This window comes from Pleurodeles waltl, chromosome 11 (genome assembly GCF_031143425.1).
Source record: "Pleurodeles waltl isolate 20211129_DDA chromosome 11, aPleWal1.hap1.20221129, whole genome shotgun sequence".
Lineage (NCBI taxonomy): Eukaryota > Metazoa > Chordata > Amphibia > Caudata > Salamandridae > Pleurodeles > Pleurodeles waltl.
Window position 1 is genome coordinate 226,586,843 of NC_090450.1, and position 25,136 is coordinate 226,611,978.

The window sequence follows — 25,136 nt, forward strand, 5'->3', positions numbered from 1 at the left end:
TGTATGCTTAAGTAAAAGCTTGAGAACTGTCGTTTTTGATTGGACAATTTGAAGCTAACCTATGAACCCTCCAATGGAAGACCCTACTGGATTTGAACTGTTGTCTATAAAAACCAGGTGCACGAGAAGAAAGTAGCCATTAGCCATTGCAGCCATTATTGGACATCCCGCCATTTTGTAGACTTTGCAGCTATTATGGCCCACTTTGCTGCGACGCCATTTTGAAAGAGACTTTGATGCTTTCTCTAATCGAGAGAAAGAGACTTTAGATAATTCTTGCCCTAGAGACTTTAACTTTGATCCCTTGCATGAAGTAGTAGTTTTACCTTGCCGCCGCGAGGCAATTGCCCCGTCCACCTTGCCCCTTTGCCCCGTCCCATACTGATCGAGAAAACGGTACCTGCGAGACGAAGACTTCCTTGAATGCTGATCGTAATTGATAAATATGAAAGGAAATTGTAAAATTGCATTGTGTTTCTCTTAGGTAACCAACTGCTGATTTTTGATAAGATCCCTAGCTAGGAGTTTTTCCAAATTAATGTAGCTAAATTGTTTTTCGCATGAAGCCCCACATGCCGATGCTAATTTGAGGTTAGACGAGGATTCCTTTTGTTGCACGATGCAATTTGAGACCTTGTTATGCTGACTAAATGTACGCAATTAGTTCATTACAGATTATCGTATTAGTGATTTGCATTGCTATTATCGAATGCCTTGTTATTCAAATGCTACATAGATTGCACCTGTTTCACCGCTATGGACAGCTATTAATGTTCATTTATGTTTATCATTTGGTGTTGAGACACATCTATATTGTGCTAGCTTTGTTAATATAGGGAAATAAATTCACTAACTTCGAATAAACTGGTGTGGTTATTCCTGACTGAAAGGTCAGGGTTCGCCGAGAATGTATTCTGGATTAATTGTTAAGTGTTATGTTGATCAAGGTATTGCTTATGTTCGTTATTGATTATTGATTTAATGAAATTGACTGATTAAGAGTACAGAGAGTCCCACTTAGTCAAAAGATTCATCGGCCTAAAGAGCGTCCGAATACAGGTAAATTATTAGTACGGACCGCTCTATCACTTCCTAGAAAGAAACGTCAACTAATAAATGCTTTCTGTCAGACAGACCTAAAAAAAGGAAATTTATTTTAGCCCTGAATGAAAGCTATAGTTTATGCTGTGAAAAAAGGCTTTATTTAGAATGTAAACCTCACCAAGCAATTCTACATTTTACAATTTCATATTAAAGTATCTATCAAATTTCATGCTTAATAACACCAGGAACTTCTGAAGTTAATCAATCGCCTATTAATTAATTATTACAACAATTATCTTATTTAGAGATAAGTGGATGCGGATTGTCTACCAAAAATTGACAGGTGTCCCTTCTACTCTGCTTAGAGTGTAAAGGGCCTCTACACAATTTAAATAGGGCGGGCGAGAAACACTACTTTTTGGCATATGTTGCGCGTCCACCCAACTCTCTATAACATCCCAAGTAAATTAGAGACACTGGCCTGTAGCCATCCACGTGTGTGACAAAGCCCAGCACATGGCAGAAACAGTGCATTAAGGGAGACATCAATCTTTCTCTCGATTCCATTTTAATGTTAGCTCAGTACAGTGCATAAAGCTGCAGCACTCATGAATCAATCATTTGAAATATGTGTGCCTTTAATAAAAGTGGTGTGCTCGTGTACAAGCCTTTGAATTGACTGGTGTCAGGTGATACTCATTTTAACAGTGTGGCATGCACGTCAGTGACAGAAATGCTTTAAGGACGGGCCTGCATGTTTCGTCCTACTGTGTAAGCTAAAACTTGGGCAAGTGCGGAAAAAAGCTAAATGTTTGGGGACGTAGAGCTAATCTCATAGAATAAAAATATTTCCCTAAAGGATCAGTTAGGATTCATTGTTAAAGTTTTTTTTCATAATTTTATGGATGAAACTGAGCTTGCCTTTCATCTCCATTATTTATCACGCAATGGTCATAAATCCATTAACAGCCGTTGCTTAAACGTCCCCTGTAGATGTATGTGTGGGTTCTCAAAGCCTGCAGCCTGCCTGAAGGTAGTATAAAATGCTTCTTTCAGGCTGGTGGGTAGAAGGCAACGGGGAGCCCATATTGTTATTCTTTCAAAGGCCCTCCTCTGACTTCTAGTTACATTTAGACTCTAGCTCAATGTTAGATATTTACCTTATGAAGACCATGAAACTTATACAAAAAGGTTAAAAAATTTGAATATCGCTAATTGAATTTCATTCTCAACATGGTCTTCTGGCTCGCATTTTCAGGAATGTAAAGTGATTACAAAATGGATCCAGGTGCAAGACCCAGTTACCAGGAATAAAATGCTTCTTTCTCTTAGACTACATCAATGTCATCTTGTTTTCAGACATCAGTTAAAGGAAACCAGTTTTTCATAAACTGCTGCCGACTCCACTGGCTTCTGCATGGACCCTGGAGCCTAGATGAAAAAGTCCTTGACAGTCCTGGCCTCTTGATATACATCCGAAAAAAAATATTGTCCAGGGATTTTCATTTTTCATTTGTGTTTTTGTAACATTAGAGAAGTAATTTAGTTTGGCTAGACAATGAAAATCTGGCCAATTTCTTCTGGACACCATTTGTAAAAATAGGGGACGTGTTGCAGTGATGATGTAATATTTCAGGAACCATGAGACATAAATACTTCATTTTTGTGTCAAAACATAGGTTTTGGGGATAAAATAGTCTTATAGCGACAGAAAATAACTCCTCAGAGCAACCCTTTTGTCATTTTCCAAAATGGCCGCTCTATAATGATGTGTTTTAGCTATCATATTTATAATTTATTTTAAAATTGTTTTTGTTTCAGGCTTTCCATTGATTCAAATTCATAAATATGTGCGAAGCAGGTGATGGCAGAGGATCTTTACCTCCTGATAAAGTGTTGCTAACTACAATACCTGAGGACTTCTTCAACAAAGAAAAATGTGTCATGCCAAACTAATCTGAAAGAAAAGCTAACATCAACTGCGGCTGGACAGTAGAGTTTGAGATGCTGCAGAAATTCAGCAAAGCGAAGTTCACAAAAGACTGAAATTGCTGTGCGAAGAGGATCAAATATTTTATCATTGTAACAATAAGTGCTACAGGACATATACAATGGAAAAATATCTGGAAACAAATTGTCGAAAAATAGCAGAAACCAGTGAATCACAACAAGATTCAAGTCTTTTGAGAAAACGTCGAGAACCGACACACAGTGCCCGTCTACTTAGAAGATCGATGGCCACCCCTCGTCCACCTCTAACAACTGATCAGAAAGCAGAGGCTCTTCAATGAGTTATCTGAGGTTTAGCCAAAACAAGGGCCAAAGGGATTGACAAAAGAACAAAGTATGTGAGTCTCAAAGAGCAAAACCTGTTTTTATCTGCATCTAGTTTCTTCCAAAATGACGTTTTTTGCTGAGTAGAAGATCTAAACAGTGAGGTGAATGTATATTCATCTGATTTGTATGCCCATCCGAACTGCATGCGTGCATACATTTGAAAATGTGAATGTACAATGAGCTCCCAGCAGCAACGTAACCACCAGCCTTCAGTCAAGTTTGTACTCTTTGAAAAAGCAAATAAAGTTTTAAAGCCACTCTTGAGCGCTGGTTATGGGCTCACACTCAATGAGATCAGAGAAATAATAGTCAACCTTGATGAAACTGTATTGATCCATAATAATGAAGTTAAGATTTTTCTGGTTAAAATGTACCAAGAAAGAATTCGTTTTTGTTAGTCTGGCAAAAAGAATGAGCAACTTATGTTGTTCTCAGCTGATTTGACTCCTGAAGTTCTTGCTGCCAAAATAAGATCACAGGCTGCAGAAAAATCAGCAGGAACCACTTTAAGAAATGTCCTGATAGATTAAAATTTTGGACTTAATGACAGATTTTGTGGTGCCCCAGAGCTCCACAAATCATGGGAGCCAAAAAGAATGCCTGATGTTGTCTAAACATTTTTTTTACATCATTGTTTAATATCAGCAAAGCAAAACTGTTACAATCTACAGTTCTTGAGTTCAAAACAGAAGCCAACTACATTGATGATGGCTTTGAAGATATAAGAGAAGAAGTGGAAGAAAATCCCATGAACTGAAAGACTTATGCTGTGCAAATGTACTGTATTTTCCAAATCATGTTTTATGAATTACATCATGGCAAAAAGCAAACTCTGCAACATATGATGACTGCGTACGCAATCTATGACAAGTGCAAAAGTCGAGAGCTAATCACTTTAATGAGTAGGATTGGTGTATCAAGAAGTTATAATGCCATAGTACAAAGAAGGAACTTGTTAGCAGCTCATTCTGTAAAATATTGTGAATCCGACAGCACACCACTTCTAAGTCACTTTACCAGGAAAATATTTACAATTGCTGCTCCTGATAATTTTGATTTTGAAGACAGCTCTTCTTTGTCTGGAACATCCAGCACACATGATACTGCTTTTTGAAGACTGTACCAATGAGGTAGCTGCTGGAAAACAAGCTGTGTCAGCTGGAAGCATAAACAAACAAAGCTGAAGCTGCAACTTATAACCCATCTACCTTGCCAATGTGTGCAAAATCACTACAAGCCGTCAACATGTTCCAGTCTACCAGAAAGTTTCAAAGTGGCTGAAGACATTCTTCTACCTGATGCTGTGGTCTGCAAAGCTGATTTAACTGAATTATTCATATTGCTCATTCGGTGTGGACTGAAGGATGAAGAAAAGCCAGTTCTTCCGTGGGCTGGAATTCATGCTCTGATCTCTCAGAATACCCTCCCACTGAAGAAGGTTGGGTTTTTACCAGCAATACTGCATCTAGTCACAAACTACGCCTCAGTATACACAGCTCTAAATATTTCCACAATTTTCTTGCTCAGCTTGAAAACCAGCCTATCCTGCTACTTTTCTGAAATTAAGGTGTTTTCTGTATTGTAGTCTACATTTTTATGAGCAAGCCAGTAGAGTTTGATGATCTTTATCCAATGATGGTTTTTTTCCACATGAAAAAAGTTGTGTTGCGGTGTGCAGGAGTTATCTCAGTGGATGTGACATAGATGATGCACTTATTGAGGCCGAAATCTTTGGAAGCAAAACTGTCCAGACAGTATTGAGCAGAACTAATTACGTTCATTCGTTACAAGGCATGCTCATCATATCTGAGGCTATAAAAACATTGTGTTGGAATGCTTTCTGGAACAAGAATGACTAATTAAGTTTAGCATATCTTATCTCAGGAGTGTACAAGGCACAGGGTGCCCTTCATTCAAAAGACATAATGCAAGCCAGTCAATGTTCAATACACTCAGCCTAAAATCATAAAACCTGAAAACCAAGTTTGTAGAGTCTGTCAAAGAATGTGAAGAAAAGTCAGAACTTTGTGAGTACTGGAGAAATGTTCTACTCATGATAGCTCTAGTGAAAAACTGGGTACATGCTGATCGGTAAGGTGATTGGGAGCTGCATTTGAGGACTGTGGAGTCACTGATTGCTGTGTTTTACGAATTTGATTGCATAAATTACCTGATATATGGGTTCTGGTATTTGCAAACAGTGAAGAAGCTAGAGGTGGAAAAACTATACCTCTACAGAAAATTCATCCAAAGACATTTTGTGGTGAAAGACAGAGAGGGAAGGTTCAATGCTGTGTCTCCAGATATGAAACTGGAACAGACGATCCAGAGATCACAGAAAAGCTCCAAGGGACTGGTTGGTCAGACATGTAAAATATGTTGCTCAATGGCAGCTAGTTTACCATGAAGTCCTTTCTATGTGCAATGTTTTCTGAGAGATGGCAAATTCAGAATTCATGGACCATTGGGAAACTGTTCCTCACCATGAACTTGTGGGAAAGAGAGGAGAACATTTTGATAAACATGTTGACTGCCTTCTTCATCTTATGCAGCAGCAAGGAAACTCCTTTGAAATGACTGAGCCCGTGGAGCTACACAACTTCAAAACCAAATAATATGTGGATAACAATATAAAGGCATGTCTTCTAGATGTCCTGGAACATGGATCAAAACTATATGCAGAACTGAAGCAGGAGGGATTTGTATTGAAAGTGAAAAAGCTGTATGACATAATCACTAAAGCTAAGCTTACATTCTTTAATTGCCATAGTAAGAGTTTCGTCCAATCAGCCACTACAAAACAGGTTACTTTCGCAAGCACATAGAGAGATGGATGTAGAAAAAGAAAGGGGTGAATTTATTAAGGACATTCTGATGCATGATCTTCTTCCAACAAACGCATTTAATGATGGAAATGCTTCAACCGAACCAGTAAAACATAAACTTGTGCAGGAGCTAAAAAAAACTTTCACTTGAATAATTTTAATTTGAAAAGTTGTCCTCATTGAAAACTGCTGTTGTTGTGGACTATATGTCACAATTGCGAATGGTCAATGTTTCATCCATGCAAAACTTCAGAGTGCTCACGCAGACTGTTATACAGTCATCAAGGTCAGTGTGCACCTTGCAAGAACTGTACATTGTCTTTGACAGTAATCTTAAACTATCTGTCAAAGAATGTGAGAGAATCAGACTAATGTCTACAAGTGGAACAATTGACCTTGCCTTCATACAAAATTCGACACCTATACCTGTGGAACTTGATTAATTTTGATCATCAACATCTAACAAGATGAACTTGGGGATGTTAAATCACCAAAACATTGCTGAAGCTTCAGTGAACACTGAATTTCCAATTATTCTAAGTGGAATGATTGTCAATGAGGAGTTAGTGCCTGCAGAGATATATTCAAAAGATACAGGCCATATTGTTGAAGAACTTGATAGCAAATTGGAAGAAACTGACCTTTGTATGGTGCCAAATGTTGAGTAGACTATTTGAAATGGTTCAAATCGAATTATTGTACTGTCAAATGACTCAGATGCTATTATTGTGCTATCTAGATTTGCTGCAATGTTCATAAATCATGGATCATCAGAGTTATGGATATGTTATGGAACCGCAAGAAAAGACACCTAATCCTGCTTCATATTCTGTACGTGAAACTTGACCCAGAGATGTGTTCTTATCAAGACACATTTCCTACGGGTAATGACACTATGAGCAAAACTGGAACAAAGCTTAGAGCTTAAACTGCTGAACCTGTGAAGTTTCTAAAAGGATTTGCTGGAACAGAAGAAAAATGTGACTTTAAAGACATAGAAAAATACCTTGTGCATGTGTGGAAAACGTGTTTTGACTGTCTCACATTTGACGATCTTCGGTACAGTGAGTTCAAGAGATCAGTCCTGCTGAGTGACCTTCCACCGATGTCATATTCTGTGCGTGAACACATTAAAGGAGCATTCTACTTGATCAGAAGATGGGTAAATGTTTTGGGTCATGCATATGCAGAGAAAGATCTGTGTGAATTTGTTTGGGAAGATATTGATGGGGTGCTTAAACCTATGAAATTTCTAACGCCTCTACCCACAGAACTTACATGTACATGCACTTGCAAAGCCCGTGCTACGAAAAGATGTCCCTGTCGATATGCTCTTCTCAAATGTTCAACATTCTGCAAATGTACCATGAGGGATTGCCGAAACAAATAAAGTGAACTATGAAAAAGTGTCTAAAACATGAGAAATAAACATGATTTTTTCACATTTAGATCAAAGACATTATTTGGTTTATACATAAAATGATTAAAAACCATTATTATTTGTTTGATTTCTAAATCTTTCTTTTCATCTTCTATTATAGCTGCCATTTTCTAAAATGGTGGAAGGGTTGCTCTGAGAAAATATTTTCTGCCTCTATAAGACTACTTGACCCCCAAAACCTAGCATAGAGATCTTATGGTTCCTGAAATATTACCAACACAAAAGAATGATGGATGGAGTGCTAAACAATGCAAACACTCACCCCCAGTTACAGATCTGGTTTTAATCCATCGTTCTTTTGCTCACCATGCCACCCCAGTTTGGACCCAGCCATATACAAATCAGTCTTGACCCTGATCCTCATGGGAACAGTCCAGCCCAAACGGACAAGACAGGTCCTCACTGGACTGGAAGCAAGCATCCTGGGACCGGTTTCAGGATTTCACACTTCATCAGCCAGACTAGCTTGAATCCAGCAGCACAGTGAGCAAGGTACCCACGTCTGGGCATACCCTTCCCACTTAGGGCAACTTTAGCAACACAAAAGGATGATGTACGGAGTGCTGAACAATGTTAACACTCACCCCCAGTCACAGATCTGGGTTTAATCCATCGTTCTTTTGCTCACCATGCCACCCCAGTTTGGACCCAGCCATATGCAAATCAGTCTTGACCCTGTTCCTCATGGGAACAGTCCAGCCCGAACTGCCAAGCCAGGTCCTCACTGGACCTGAAACAAGCATCCTGGGACCGGTTTCAGGGTTTTGCCTAGCAGTTCGGGCTGGACTGTTCCCATGGGGAACAGGGTCAAGACTGATTGCATATGGCTGGGTCTAAACTGAGGTGACGTGGCGAGCAAAATAACGATGGATTAAACCAGATCTGTGACTGGGGGTGAGTGTTTGAAAAGTTTAATCACTCCATCCATCATTTTTTTTTTTTTGTGATGTTGCTTTGTGCGCCCTAAGTGGCAGGGGTATGCCCAGACGTGGGTCCCTTGCTGGCTGTGCCACTGGATTCAAGGTAGCCTGACTGCTGAAGGGTGATACCCTGAAACTGGTCCCAGGATGCTTATTTCCTGTCCAGCGAGGACCTGTTTTAGCAGTTCAGGCTGGACTGTTCCCACGGGGAACAGGGTCAAGATGATTTGCATATGGCTGGGTCTAAACTGAGGTGGCATGGCGAGCAAAATAACGATGGATTAAACCTAGACCTGTGACTGGGGGTGAGTGTTTGAATAGTTTCAACACTCCATCTATTGTTTTGTGATGTTGCGTCCTGAAGTAATGTCTACCCAAGCTAAATTACTTCTCTAATGATCTAAAAACTCAAATAAAAAATTAAAATCTCTGGACAACTATTTTCTTATGGAGGTATTTCTGGGGGCTGGGGTTATGAGGTGTAAGGTGAGATGCTTGTGTTGATGTCTGTAGAGGTCATCTATAAATATCTCTATTCATTCACAAACTCATAGACGGATGGGATCTAAGTGTACCAGCAGTGGCTGGAAGGTTTGTGTAAATATAGGTATTCACAGAGCACTCAAAACTTTCATCCTAGGGCATCATTGTGCGAAAACTGATAGAAGGATAAAGTGATCTCAACATCACAGGAAAGTCATAAGTGATTTTCTAACATTAATAATTTTTAAGCGGGCAGAAATGAAAGGGGAGAGAGCTCCAGATGATAGGAGCAGCAATAGAAAAGGCAAAACCTCCCTTTCTGATTTTGGATTAATACAGCATAATCAACAGGGGCATCAAACTAGACCCAAGAGAACGCTTAGAAGAATATCAAAATAATATGCTCTGGAGGAAAATGGAGCTGAGTTGTCATCATGTAGGGCTTTTCACTAATGACAGAGGACCTTAAATTGAATTTACCTTGCAACCAGTAACCAATACAGGAATTACCATGCATCAGAAATGCTGACTTATTTTCAAAAACAGTGAACAAGACTCTCCGTCAGAGGTTTGTGTAAAGTCCGGTATTGCAACAGGAAGGAAAGCAGTAAAAATGGTTATGCACTATGGTAGAGCTACATGGGGTCAAAGTACTGAACTGGCAGCTGAGAAACAATAGAACTGGTGCAGGGTGTACTTTTGGGAAGTCAGTTGGAGGATACCTTGAACTATATTGTCAAGTGAAGAGCAAAATCAGGGTACAGTGAGCTTGGATAACCAAAGTGTGTGGTAATGCTGCAAGGCTATCATAATTATGGGGAAATGCTAATTATGTGCCACATTCTCAGACAGTACTATTTTCATACATTTGTGCTAGATACAACATCTGTTGTGAAATTTGCAAATATGTGGTAAATGTGTAAATCCTTAACAATGCAATAAACTCTACAGCCAAAGGATCACATATATCAACCGGCCTTCAGCATTGTCCATTGTTTTAACATCAAATGTATTTATGGATTGGAAACAAACATACACATTCTGTTAACAACCACTGCCCATTGATAACAGCACTTTACAAAAACAGCCTTCTCAAGCTAAAATCCCCAAATAATATAAAAAATATAACAGGTAACATAACTACAACTCCTTACTCCTTCATTTCTCTTGCCTCCGTTTTCTTTTATAGTTTCCCTCTTAACCCCTTCCCCTTAATCCCTTCCCCTTAATCCCTTATTTTTGCCACTTCCTCTTACCCCTCATTCCTTTGATCCTGAGCCCCTCATCCCTTTACCTTGTCCCTAATTATTGCCCTTCACATAAACACTTATTATTAATCGTTTATCTACTCAGCCATAATTCCTTTCTTTTGAGCCTTAGCAAGTTTCCCCTTGTACATTTATCCTTACCTCTGTAGCATTGACTCCATACCCTTTCACCTTTACCTTTAACCCTTCCCTTGCTCATAACCTCTTAACCACTTGCTCTTAACCCAGTATCCTTTCTCTTTTCTCTTACTCTTAACCTAGTACCAATAACCTTGTGTCCACTCCTTACCCATAACCTCTCTCGTTCTTTTTCTTACCCTTTTTCCTGTACTCTTAACCACTTTTCATTATTGCCTTAACCTTAACCTCTAAATTCTTATCCTTCTACTTAACCTCCCACCTTAACAACTTACCCTCTTACCTTTAATTCCTTACCCATAACACCTTACTCCTAACTCTTACCCACTTACCATTTACCACAATCCAATTTTAAAAAACGTTCACCTTATAGCATAGGTATTTTTTCATTTTATATCTTACAAGGAAATGACAAGGAATGAGATGGTCTTCATCAAAATATTAGTTCATGAGGAAATGTTCGAAAGGAAGTGGCATGACACTGAAATAGATACAGACAATGTATGCCTCCTTTTGGTGCATTATTAGAATTTTAACCTGCTGCCACTGCTGTATGAAATATTATAGGGGCTTCACAAATGTCTTACGACACAAATCACTCTCGTACCCTGATCCTTAACGGTTTTGAGAAGAAAGACTCAAAGCACGTTGTTTTGAATTACCAGGTTTTAGATGACAAATGGAGGAGCCCCCTTGTTTAGTATGTACAAAGGCCCATCTAACACCGAGGCTGACTTTCAGGGTGAAGATCACCTGCATTTAGGAAGAGTTGAGCTGTACTTGGGTGGAATGGTTTGGAGGAAGAGTAGTTTTGTCACTAACATGACTGAGGTACTACAGCACAAGAGAGTGAGGATAGTAAGACAATAAGGCCCATATTTATACTTTTTTAGCGCCGCATTTGCGCCGCTTTTTGACGCAAAAAGCGGCGCAAATGCGGGGCTAAAAAAGTAGAAATATGGGCCTAAATGTACTCTGTGTATTCGGAGTGTGTCTGTTGTACCATACTGTGAAAAGGAATCATGTACAAATTGTTCTGAGACTAGCAGAAAGACTGCTTGGAGTGAGTTTGATTGGGAGATACTAGGAGAGGGCTTTTATATTTGCATGCCGGGATTGAGACACTTGAATTTACACCTTACGAGATCACATAAAGTATGAAAACAAGCAATAGTCGTGTACTGGATCCTGAATATGAGTGTCACTGCCCCCCTCAGACCAGTAACACACAGAGAGGACTGGCATGCAAAAGAGTAGATAGAGAACACTGGCCCATATTTATACATTTTTGGCTCCGCATTTGCATCATTTTTTGACGCAAAACAGGCGCAAACTTACAAAATACAAGTGTATATTGTAAGTTTACGCTGCTTTAGCGTAAAAAAATGGCGCAAATGCGGCACTAAAAAAGTATAAATATGCGCCACAGTGGGGTGAATAAGGTATCCTTCATGCTAAGGGACATTAAGGTTCAGAAAAAAGCCTGTTCATCCTGCTTCCATGAGTTATTTCTGACTTTTGCATACGCACGTAGGAATGTTTTGATAGCACAACACATGCTGGCTTTCTGTGTGGTTTAGACTTCATAACTGTTTTCCAAAGAACGATATGTTTTTTTTTAAATATATTCTCCTTTTATTATGTTTTCAGATGTCCATGTATGTATCGCCCAACTGCCTGCCCAAACCAGGCGTTCTCAGCACCTCTGAAAAAGAAGGCTTCACTAAAGATCTCCTGCACGAGATACCGCTGGAGGGGCCAAAATAATGAACCTGAGAATAACCCAGAAGTGAGGGTAAAAAGAGCTGGTTGACACGTGCATCAGCTGAAACTGTTAACAGTGTGAAATGCAAACAGTGCCTAAACCTATGGAAATTCTGCACAGTTTCAAATCCATTCATGCACCTTTAAAAACGACCCGAGAAGATGCCGTCCTCAATAGTCTGATGTTCTGCAGCTTTTTCTGCTGAACACGTATTTATTCGAAAAGTCTCTTATCGTTTTGTGTATTTGGTGTGACTAGTACCCTTCCACAGGGGTAACGAATGTATTCGCCTGTAGATGACAGACCAAAATCCTTAAGACATGAAGATAATGAAGGTTTACTTCATGAGTTAAAGCACGCAACTGGATGTGACAGACGCTGACCACCCAGCACTGAATGTCGGCGTAATCTGTTTTGTAAATGGTGACGTCGGTGCAGGCATAGATGAAACTCTCCTCCCATCGACCATCATGGAAACTACTGAACATGGTTTTCTTCGACTTTAACCTCTGCCACCGCCAATGCTCCTACACTCGGATCTGGATTGAGATTGATAGGCAAGTGGACATTTGGAGAACACAGTAATGTTGATGAATAATTCACTAGATGGACGTTGTTATTTCTTGGCGACCTATTGCGACACTTAAGTCCCTTGAAATTGGTTAACGGATAGCCATCAACATTTGACTGATTTTAAATCTGCAACCCCAGTGCTAAGGAGCAAACCCATACAAAAACCATTTGGGCAACGTGTGATCTAGAAGATATACAATTGTACACAAATGTAAGCAGACAATTTAGATGTGGATTAAAAAATGAAATCATCCTAAGGGATGTTCAAACTTGCAAATTAGAAGCGCGAGGCGGTGTAAATCACACTGTAATCTTAAAGACAAATAATGGAACCCACAGGGAGCTGGGACATCCTGCCGCTCAACATCAGCACCTTTCAGATCAGCCTGAAGAACAGCTCCAACTCAAGCTCACAGTTCACGGGGGTACAGCTCCTGCAGTCATTCAAGGCCCTCATCATCCCATGCTATGCCCTGGTGGTGCTAGTCGGCATCTTTGGCAACTACTTGCTCCTCTATGTAATCTGCAAGACCAAGAAGATGCATAACATCACTAACTTCTTCATCGGTAACTTGGCTTTCTCGGACATGCTGATGTGTGCCACTTGTGTGCCCTTCACCCTGGCTTATGCCTTCAATCCCCGTGGCTGGATCTTCGGCAAGTTCACTTGCTATTTTGTGTTCCTTATGCAACCGGTGACCGTTTATGTTTCAGTATTCATCCTGACTGCCATCGCTGTGGACAGGTAACTAACTACCTTTTAGAAAATATAAGCATGAAGAATATTGTTTATGAAGGCACCTGTCCATCTGCCTTCAGTCCTGGAAAGTCACTAGAAAAGATGCAATGTTCTAAGTGTTTTCTAGGTTGGTGGAGAATCTTGGCTGGATGAGGAAAACCGAGTGAATTCACTGGTTAGTTCACTGATAAATGAAGTTTGCGTCCAAGCCAATGTTTTGTAGTTATTTTCTCTTCCACCAAAATCCCTTGATTCCAAAGCAAAAATGAACCTCCTTGTACACGGTGCCTAATTATATTTTTGTGTTATTTTCTTTAATGTTTATTTAATCAGAGATAGTTCTGTTTTTCATGTGTCCCTAAATTAGATGTTTTAAAATTGTACTGCAGAGCATACTTTATTGCTTGGTGAATGTGTACCGAATATGAAAGGACACAAACGATGAAGGTAATTGGTTTCTACATTACTTTTTTGTAAACACTTAGGGCCTGATTTAAGAGGCCACAGAGCCACCTTAGCACCGCCATAGCATAATTTGTTTGACGGTAAGGTGGCACTAAAGTGGCTTTTTACACGTGCAATATTTACAAAGTGGCGCAATGCATGCATTGCACCACTTTGTAACACGTTGCACCACATTACGCCTGCATCAGGCATAATGTATAGAATGGGGCATCCCCCCTTTGGGGGGGGGGCGAAAAAATGGCACCAGGAATTCTGATGGATTTCCTTGCACAATTTCTTTAGGCACTTTTAACACCTTCTCAGAGCAAGTGATAAAAGGGGGCCTGCCATTGAATACAATGGGCCCCTATATACTCTGCAGGAGTAGCGCCAACATTTTGGCACTACTCCTGCAGAGTACATCAATAGCATCTGATGCTATTGCCCCCTACCCTGCACCATGGCTCACTGTATTTTAATTATGACGCACACAGGGAGCCAGTAAGGGGGCGCTAAGGGGTGCAAAGAAAGTGGCGCTGCACTGGGTGCAGTACCACTTTCCTTAAATCAGCCCCTTAGGGCTTAGATACGGCACACACATGGTGGCATTAGGGGGGAGCTAAGGGGCGCAAGGAAAGTGGCCCAGCACTGGGTGCAGTGCCACTTTCCTTAAATCAGGGCCTTAGTTCCTGACTCCTGTTTGCTTTCTGTTGATTTCTCTTTATCCCTGGGTCCGGCCAATACTTTGCCACTGGTGATGAATCCAGAGAAGAGGTGACAAGTTAGGTCCAAATTTAAGAAGGGCCCAGCACCACCTTGCCCCACATTGGCGTCATTTTTTATGCTAATGAGGCATTATATACAAAAGAGAGGCTGTTAGCCAATGGAGAAATGGTGCTCAAAGTCCCAGTCAGCACATGTACAGTTGCCCAAATATCAGAGAAGCGGTGAACTGATAAGGGAAACGCCCTTATCCCTAAATCTGAAAAACCAGGTTAATCAGACAAAACAGTAGCATCAGAGGCACTCGCTCTAACAAAAAACAGAATATGTCTCACAAAATCAATATCAAAACTATATATACATTTTTTGATCAAATGAAAAATGCATCAGTACAGTCCGAAAACACAATCAATAAAAAGTTAAATAAAAAAAAGAGAGGCATCTTAGTTCTTCAGTGTGGTTCACCAGTCTGTAGTTTATTGTTTTCAAATCGATATCTTCGTGATGAAATTTGTTTATGCTTGTCATATATGACATCTTAAGTCTAAGCAGATTCAGGATTTGATATCATATCAGCCCTGAGGAAGTCGTTGGGTTATTCCTTAAGATGAAACACGTGTTGGCTGAGGCTGTGGTACACTTGGAATGCAACATCTGTACACATGGAAGCTAAGATTTATGTGACTACCCTACATCTGCATACATTGAAGAGCAAGATGTCGATTTGAAAACAATAAACTACAGACTGGTGAACCCGATAGGAGGCCCAGAAAAATGGCACTCTGTGCCATTTTTCTCGTCATTTGTAAATCATTGAATTGAGGGACACCATTTTTTATAATGGGCCTCTATGTACTTTTCAGGATTAGCTCCAAAATCTTTGGCGCAAATCCTTCAAATTACCACAATAGCATCCGAAATTATGAAACTATTGATCCTAACATGCGCCGTGGCGCGCCGAATCATTAATATGGCAAACACACGGTGGTGTTAGGTTAGTGCAATGGGGCCAAGAAAAGTGGTGCTTCATATAATGAAGCACCACTTCTCTTAAATCTGGGCCTTAATGTTTTACATTGAATGTCAGGCTTCTTCTAAGCAGGTGCATGATTGTCATCAGAAGATGCCAGCAAAGAAAGGAGTGAAGCATTCGAGGAAGTCAATTGGTTGATCCAGCTGGGATCAAAGGCAGGTTCCTTATGTTTTTAAAAGTGCAAAGATTACTCTGGTGATTAATGTAGCTGCTGGAGAGAGATCCGATTTTGTTTAGTGGCAGTTTTGACTCATCTAAGGTAGTTCAGAGCATTAATATGCCTGCTGCAAAGGACGTGTACTATGTAGATCACAGAACAGAATTCTATGTGCGTAGATCAGTGGTATACTGCTTTTGTCACAGAGCTCTGTTTGCTATTGTGCAGTTCATATGTTACAATCATATGACAGCACAGTGAGCTGTGATTTGCCATCAAAGAACTGCAATCAAACTGCATGGTACAGGTGAGAAAAGTATGTTTTGCCCCCATTCTTTGATTATCCTAATTTTGATAAAAAGGGCTTGCTTGGGTAAAAATAAATTGCTATCAGTAAAGTCAACCCTTAATAATGTGTTTTAGAACGCAGCATTTTTGCCATTTTTCCCCAACCCACGCCCCATTGTAGTGGTTAGGCTCGCTCGCTATGCTCCCTAAGAGGGCTTTTCTGACAAAATCTGCCAGGGCTGCTTCGGTTTCTAGTCCAGCCCTGACAAAGTTTATTTTTGACTGAAAGACTAAATGTGGCATCTACAACCATGAGAGTTCAGCTAGAGAGCTTCCTTATGTGAACACAGACCAAGTGGAATGTTTCATCAGCAATCTGCATTTGTAATCAGTTGTTTCAAGTTGGATTCAACTTTGTTTTAATGATCATCATAGAAACATGCAGGCCTATGCCACGGGATAACAGAGGCCTCAGTACACATTCGAAATTGTGAGAGGATGAGGATTTTTTTTAAAGTTGATAGGAGCTGTGTATTATCCAGCAACATTCAGCCTGGAAAATGCTGCCTTGTGGTTGATGTGCTGGTGGAATGCTTCCATAAAGTTTTATGTTTCTGCTAATTGAGTAAAAAAATAGTACGCTGACTGTGTTTCTGGTGTAGTTGGAAAACATTACTCCAGAAGACTGGCCATCCTCTCAGATCGAAACACATATGTCCAGTGTTTTTCTTCTTTGGCTATACTTGACTCCATTCCAGAATGATGGCCACATTGGCGTGTGTTGGAAAGTCGACAGAGGAACAAGGACTTTCGTCACACTTCCTGTGCGCCACTGTCTGCTACAAGAAAGGGTTACGGTAGAGGTTTTACAGATGATACTCTACCTTTCATTCCCAGTTACCTTGTTCTGGGTTTCCAACCAAGCTAAGTACTTTGGGAGTATGTAGGGAAATGAAAGAGGGAAATCTATCCACTGAGGCTCAATGGACAGCGCAAAGAATTGGAAGCTTTTAGGAGCAGATGAGACTAAAGAAGAAAGAGTGGTTGTTGAGACAGCTGGAGAAGCAGCAGTGACATCATATTTACTCAATATATATCTCTTACATATTCAACCAAAGAGCGAAATGAGGTTATGATAGGTGAGATTTGAAGATTTAATTTCTCTCAACCCTGGCACCATTGTTTCTTTACCTCAGGCAGATTAGGCAATCTCCACCCAGGATGGGAAGACCTCTTAAGAACGGACATTGTGTGCGCAATTTGCGCAAGTTCTTACAATGGAACATCTTAATGGGTTATTTTGTATTGAACCCTAATTATCCTCTTTACTGAATCCAGAAGCATTCTCAGAAAAGTTAAGATTTTGTCACAGGTTTCATTCTATTTTCAGGCAGTTTGTGAAGGAGTAGTAGCATCTCACGGCTGAGAACATTTCTGCTGTATCCGGAAGTCCTTTGAATGTTTATGTGACTTCAAAATAAATTGATTTCTAGGGTGTTTTTCTGCAAAAAAAAGGTGCACGCAGTGGCAAGAAAAGTGCAAAATTTTGACTCTCTTACCAAATTGACTGAAGAGGTTGGATGAGCATGCACTAAAAAGGAATAAAAGGAGAAAGAATGGCAAGAAGCCACTTAATCCCAAAAGGAAAATAACACTTTGTTAAAGCCAATAGACCTAGCTTTAATGCAGTAACACGAGCAAACACAAGCATGCAGAGATGATGTAGTAAAATAATGGTGGAGAATGTAATGAAAGTCATAGTCGTAATAATGACGGTGCTGATAATAGCGACAGTGGTAATGGTGGTGGATGGAGATCATGGTGGCATTGATAGTGGTGGAGTGGTAGTCTCTCTCAGGCAACTAGGTTATTGAAAACTGTGTCCCATACTCAAATATGCACTGATGCTTTAGCAATCTCTTTTGGAGTTCCTTCGAGCAGGACACAGGCCACAGGCCGCAAATCAGTGGTCGTGTTTGGTGATGGGGCAACCAATCATCTTCCTTGCTTTTACCTAATCATAGAAGCCCTGGGATGCTGCTGTCCTGCCTGGACTGGTGGTAAGTGCCATCCCATGGAGGCCCCATAGTGACCATTTGCAGATAGGGGCTGACTGGACTGAAGGTCTACCAGTAACAGGACTTTCGACACTTGGGTAGTTGCAGCTCTGCATGTGTGCATCAAGAATATGGACGATGAAGCTTCAGACGCGGTAAGAAATCCAATAGATGTAGCCCGCACAGAACAGTCATAGATTCAGCAGATGTTGCGTACATGGGTGGATAAAGAATTTAGTAGATGTAGTCCCACACTTGCTGATCACAGATTTGGCAGATGCAGCATCCCCAGGGCTGATCAGGAATTTGGTAAATGGACCCCTGCATGGGCCAACCACCATTTCACAATAACGGCCCCTACTGTGCCTCACTGATCACATCAGCACAGACCCACTGTTCCTACTTGAAACTCTAGGGAGATCTTGGGATTGGGGAAGGACCCTGCCACACTGATCCTCACAGATCTTTCTCACTCAGTCTGCTTCTTCTGGGCTCTCCACAGAAGAATATGCTGGACCTCACTCCTTTGCTTTCTCAGGAGTCATTCAGGCAACTGGACATTTCAGTATGTGTAAATAGGTTCTCCAAAAAGAGATCTAGACTTCATTTGATGTTCCTTCACCTCTAGAAAACCTGCTGCCAAGCAGATCTCAGTCCTGGATGCATAGAATCCCTCTGAGTCCCCTGCAGAGCACTCCCTTCCATGGTCTAGAGGATTTGGAACTCAATAATTGGGGTAAATGGTCATTCCTTTAGACACAGGTGGCACACAGGAGATATGGATTCACTAAATCAAACTTAAGAACTCGCTTGAGGTGGTTCTTCTTTCAAGTGTACTTTCAATGCTATTCTCCAGTCACAGCTTTAGTCTAGATTGATGCTTCTCACAGCAGGGTTATCTGCAATCTTGGTCACCCACAACAGAGGCACAAAGATGCGTGATCCTTCTGCACCTGGCTGTCATCAGCACAACTTAATGAGTCATCAGGGAAAGGCAAAAGGGCAGGCGTCACCTAAAGACTTCCTCACCTTTCACAACAGGGTCTGTAGGTCCACCTCTCACCCTACCATCCATCAGATGGTAACCCCCAGGAAGACTAATTAGCAGCTCCTTCCTGGCCAAAGGCCTCTTAGAATATTTAAGGAAGCCCTGACTCCTCTCTTATCACTGCAGTGTCTAGGTCTCTGTCTCATAGCTACAGGAAAATCAGCAATACACTTCAACTGCCTGGCAGCACAGTTGTTGCTCTCCCTCTTGTTAAAGGTCAGGGAGGGGCATCCAAAATAAATCCACTAACTGTCACTACTCTGGCAAGCTCACACACATTATTATATATATACATATGCCACACACAACACACTTAACACACACTTGGGATGCAAGTGCAATGTACTTGGAAAGAACACAGAAGCATAATTTTACATGTGAGTGTTAACAGGCCTCCAATTCTGTGACCCAGATAAAAAAAGTCTGGTCACACAATAGATCTTTAAAACATGTCATGCTAGCAGCTCCCCCTATGTGCCAACCCCATTACAGCAACAGTAGTCTTATGGCTCAAATGAAAGCACTATTTTTATGCACATCCAGATACATTGACCAGCAAAATCATGGACAGGTCACATTCTTTTGCAGACGCTAGGTTAGCGTGATGCCAGTGCCAAAATAAAATGTCAGGATGCCAAATACCCTCAGTCAGACACTCCCGTCCCAACATCTTGCTTTCATGGTTTCATCACCGGAAGGAGTTGCTGTATGCCATAAGTTTCTTGTGATTGAGGAGAGGGTTGCAAGGAGAGAGAAACTTGGAAAGTACAAAAGACATATGAATGAGTGCTGATAGAAAGATAAGGAAAGCTCTCTTTATTGAAAGACAAGCAGGGTCATAAAGAGAGAATATATAGGAGTTCCCAGCAAGCAGTAGAAGAGTTGCTAGAGGTGAGCAGGAAGAACCAGGCACTCTCTTCTGTTCCCAAACACCTTTGGAAGCATGATTCAAAAGCATCACAGGAGCTGCTGGCCATGCATGCTGAAAGTTTAACTAGCGGCCAGGAAGCTGTAGAAGAGCCACTGCCATGATATCAAGGAGGGTGGGATAGAGTAGGAGCGGGATAGAAGCGGGATTGTGGGTGATACTTTGACCACTGTGCAGTCATTCTGTCCCAAATTATAACCAGGAAAAAACAATTAGGCGGCTGCACTGAAAAATATGGTTGCTTTTTGCCTATTATGCATGGATGAGCTAGAGAATTACCTTTGCGTGTTTTTTTAAATGTAAAATAGTGTCTCATTGTATTGCAAGTACTCCTTCAGAAGCAGATTGATAACACTCACCAGTAAACAGATAGGAGATAGAAATACTTCTCTGATCCCATAGTGTTTATAGTTTTAAGAATAAGAACAAAATATCTGACAGACAAATAAAAAACCTACCTAAACACAGAACAACTGGAAGGAGAAGCACAAATAAGAGGCAGAGGGATCGACATATAATTAATAAGGTAGGGAAAAATGCAAAACAATCCCCAAAGCTTCCATAGAATTGTGAAAAAAATCAATAGTTACATATTGATGTTCAGCAATATTAATGTTTAGTACATCAATGTCTCAAAACTGGAACTGATGTCCCTGTTATGCATTAAAAAAATTTAATCAAGCATACTGATTTAAGTAGTTCACAAGGCCTTACAGAAATCAGCTGAAGTGTTAAAGTGTATAAGATGCGTTATCAGGCAAAAATTGCTATGTAAATGAAAAAGTACGTCCTGCAATTTGTACAAGCATGCCGGACTGGCCCAAGTTCTGTAATACGAGTGGGACTCTTTTGTTAAAATACTCACGTTTAATATGGGAAGGTCCCCATGTGAAATGTATTGAAATAAATTACACCTCACTGTAAGATCTGGCATTCTTGTGGATTTCCCCCTACATTTTTGCTTTCAGTCCTCCTGGTTGTTGACTTCGCTTTTTCTGGCTATAGAAATATAGGCACTGTACCACTGCTAACTAATGTTAAAGTGCTTGTGTTCTCTCCTTAAAAACAAGTTAGAATTGGCTTATACCCAATTGGCCTATTTAATTTACTTGTAAGTCTCTAGTAAGGTGGCATTATCTGAACCCAGGGACTATAAATTAAATGTGAATAGCGGGCCTGCAGCACTAATTGTGCCACCCACTTAAGTAGCCCTTTAAACATATCATGTTTGTAATTGCAGCCTGTGTGCACAGTTTTAAACTGCCATTTTTACCTGCCAATACAAACCTTTTTGCCAGACAGAAAGCTTCCTTTTTAATACATATATGTCACCCCTTGGGTAGCACCTAGACATCCCAGAGAGCATGATGCAATGTACTTAAAATGTGGGACGTGGACTTTTAAGTTTTGCATGTCTAGGTAGTGAAAAACTATTACATTTGATTTTTCACTACTGCAAGGCCTGCTTCTCCCAAAGATTAACATTGGAGTTACCTTATTACATTTAATAAGTTGTAATTTCCAAATGGGAGCAAGCAACCAGTTCATGTTTTGTGTCTTCGGAATTATAATGAAAAATTCTAATTTATGGTGAAGCCGGATTTTTAATTACAATTCTGAAAATGGCACTTTTAGAAAGTTACTTATTTGGGTGTTGGGCCCTTTTAATACAGCCAGATTGGGCCTCTTTAAAACATATAGCACACAAATACCCTAGCTGTAATGGTGCAAAAAACACTTTATATTTATGATCAAGTAATTGAATTTCCTTGACCTATGTATTTATTTACATGATATTCTATGTAATTTTATTCACTTAAACATATCCGTTAAACCACATTCAGATAATCAAAAAGTCACATTTTCTAATCAATAATACTGTACAAAATTCTGACATTAATTATATTATAGTTACAAAAAATGACACATACTCATACGACCAGTCTGATAATGAACAAAAAGCAGGGGTTGTAATTGCTACGGTTGTTTATGAAAATCCTTTTGCTGCTAATGTCCCTTGGGGGGTTATAAGCCAGTTCTGTTACAGTAGACTTTATAAGTTCATGAGTCTTTTTTTGAATGTCTACTGTACAACTTAAATTCAATTAAATTCAATTAAAACACCCCCCAAGTTTGTCCATCGACACGTTTCAAGCTTCTTATTCTTTTTTAATTCTCCTGAGGACCCTGACTCGTTATAATTCTCGTTCTTTTTTACATAGAGCAAATTCATTGTGCATTTGCAAGGATTTCTCTATCAAAAGCAATTTCCTTTTGTCCTTCTTTTCTGTTCAGAGAGTAATGTGAGCAGGAACCAGAGAGATGCCGAGCCCCGATATTATTTCACAGTAAAAGAAAACGAGAACCCAAAAGAAGGACCGAAGAAAACTGCTGTACATGTCCAGTTCAAAGGCATGCCTCTAGAAGCTTTTCCTCACTTCAACAACACAACTGGGCATAACTGGAACCTCTGCCACCAACTCTTTAGGACATTTCCTGAATCTCAACTTGTGGATACTCTGCCAGAAAGAAGGACTGCTGTGCTGATGAAAGGACTGCCATTTTCTTGGACTGCTGCTCTGAAGGACTGCAGCCCTGCTGTGCTGACCTGCTGGCCTCTTGCTTTGGTGTGAAGGACTAGGGGCCATATGTACAAACACATTTTCACATAGACACAGAATGGGTAAAACCATTTGCTACATCTGGCCCTAGATCTCTTGAACCTAGGACCCAAAAGTAACTTCAGGGACGAGTTGGTTGGCCTCCTGACTTGAGCCTCAGGGACAGAAGGGTCCAACGTCCTTGAACGCAGCACCTGAACTCTGCTATCTGTGGGTCTACCCTTCCAAGTAGTGCAACCCAGTCCTGGGCTCTGCCAGCCTCTGTGGATCCAGCGGAACTGACACATCTCCTCTGCTGTGCAGCACAACTCAGAAAAGAACCAACACATAACCACTGCTTGTTGGATCAGAACTGTTGCAAAGACTCACATCACATCACAGCCTGTCACGTCCCCAGAACTGCGGCTGTGTGATGCATTCTCTGCGCAGGCCCTCACATCCCTCATCAATAGGAGCCTTCACGACTATGAAGGGCTCTGCATCGCAGCCTCACTGGTGTATTGACCCGGCTGTGTGGCACATCTTTGATGCTGGACTTTGCATGGCAAACCCTCATCAATAGGACCCCCAACAATAACACAGGAACTGGCACCTCAGCCTCACATCTCTGAAATGAAGCATCACTTTAGTTGCTCAACACACCTTTGACGCAGATCCTCAAAATGCTCATCAAACCAGGATTTAAGGTACTTTGTTTAATGGGCCTAACTGGGTCCATGTAGCCGGACGCACTTCATTGCGGTCAGTCTGAACTTACCCATGCTCCATCACCGTCACCACGATCTTGTGACTTTGTCCTGGTCTAGCTCAACCGGCTAGGTCTTTGTACTTTTTGGAACTATTTTCAGTACAATGTTTAAAATAGCAATTGGGGTTGGCTTGTGCCTTACCCTGACAAGGAATGTGGTTGCTGCTTGACCAGGGCTCACACCCCAGTCAACGAACAACACAATTCTTACACTCACGGTTCAATAAGCATGCATTCATGTGCCATATTTGAATTCAAAGGACTTATGTTCAAACTTTTCAGTGGTGACTAGTAGTAACAAGTGAAAATCTTTTCTGATGGAACCCTAATTTTATCACTCTTGGTTGATCTGGGTCATGTACTCTACGAAGCACTCTCACCCTCCTACAGACTGTCACTTCCACCACCTGGAGGTGCTGCAGCTCCCCGCTTGAGACTGTGCAGCCACAGGTGCAGGAAGAGCCAGTGACCACCACAGCTCTCCCAGGAAATCCTTGATGCTGTTGCACTCCAAGCTCTTCACCTGCTTGGAGAGGTGAGTGCAACAAAGAAGCCTCCGTGGCACTGTTGACTTGAAGGAAGATGCTGGTATTTTGGTGAGCCACTCTTTGCTGCCAGCACCTTCTTCGTTAAAAGAAAGAGGCAGTAGGAGCATCATGCTGTGCATCACCAACAGCACCCCTTGAAGCCCGGCCCCGCCCTTCTGTCCACTCCAGGGTGTAAGAAAGTAGGTCCTGTGTTGATTGTACAACGTGCACCCCATCTGTGCTATCAATCATGCTTATGCGAGTTTCTAATTCAATAATTGCACTGGGAGAATACTCCGCTTGGTACTACCAATTTATGAGGTACCAGAAATTCAGAGATGATGCATTAACAGGCAGCACAAATCATCCCATTTAGGACTTCTATCAAATGTAGTTTAACAGGCTGAAATCAGTTACAACTGGCATTCCATAATTATGGGACTTTATCTTGGGAGAAAATCCTACCAGTTGAACTGGATAATTTGCCTCAAGACACCAATGCAGACAGTATTGCCTCAGGTCCCAGAACATTGATTTGTGTTGCATTACTAATTAACTTCTAATAAGCAGGGGTAAGCAAAGTTATGTCCTATATTTTTACAAAATATTTTTGCTAGGGCGGTTGCAGCAGGATTGTTCAGCATGGAAAGTACCTAATCAGGCAACACCCATGCTGCAGCACAGGGCCAGACCAGGAGAAAGAAAACACTAGATCACTTTAGTGAAACAAGAGTAGTGACTATTGTTTGGTGGTCTTAGTGCAGTGGTTGGGCTAGATCGAGTGTGCATGAGTGGGGCGAGAAAATGCCCTAAAATAACTATGACATACTCCCCTGCCTTGCACAGTATTGTCATCAATAGTGTAATTTCAAGTGCTGAATTATCAATGATGTCATAGAATATGCCACGAGTGATGTAATATATAAGGTAATTAGTGCACAGTGAAAGCACAAGTTATATTTATTTTAGTCCACAAGTTATAGGTACTTGAGATAAAAAATAATTGTTCCAGGTCACAGCGGGAGACCC

The 25,136-nt window shown here is 40.8% G+C and overlaps 1 protein-coding gene across 1 annotated transcript in view; it reads left to right on the plus strand.

The window, feature by feature from the left end:
- Positions 1-25,136, plus strand: part of LOC138265594 (prolactin-releasing peptide receptor-like) — a 650,903-nt gene that overhangs the window by 101,416 nt on the left and 524,351 nt on the right. The window contains exon 2 of the mRNA XM_069213450.1: positions 12,107-13,539. Coding sequence (XP_069069551.1) covers positions 13,121-13,539 — 419 coding nt within the window. The 5' untranslated portion in view covers positions 12,107-13,120. The remainder of the gene's footprint in view (positions 1-12,106; positions 13,540-25,136) is intronic.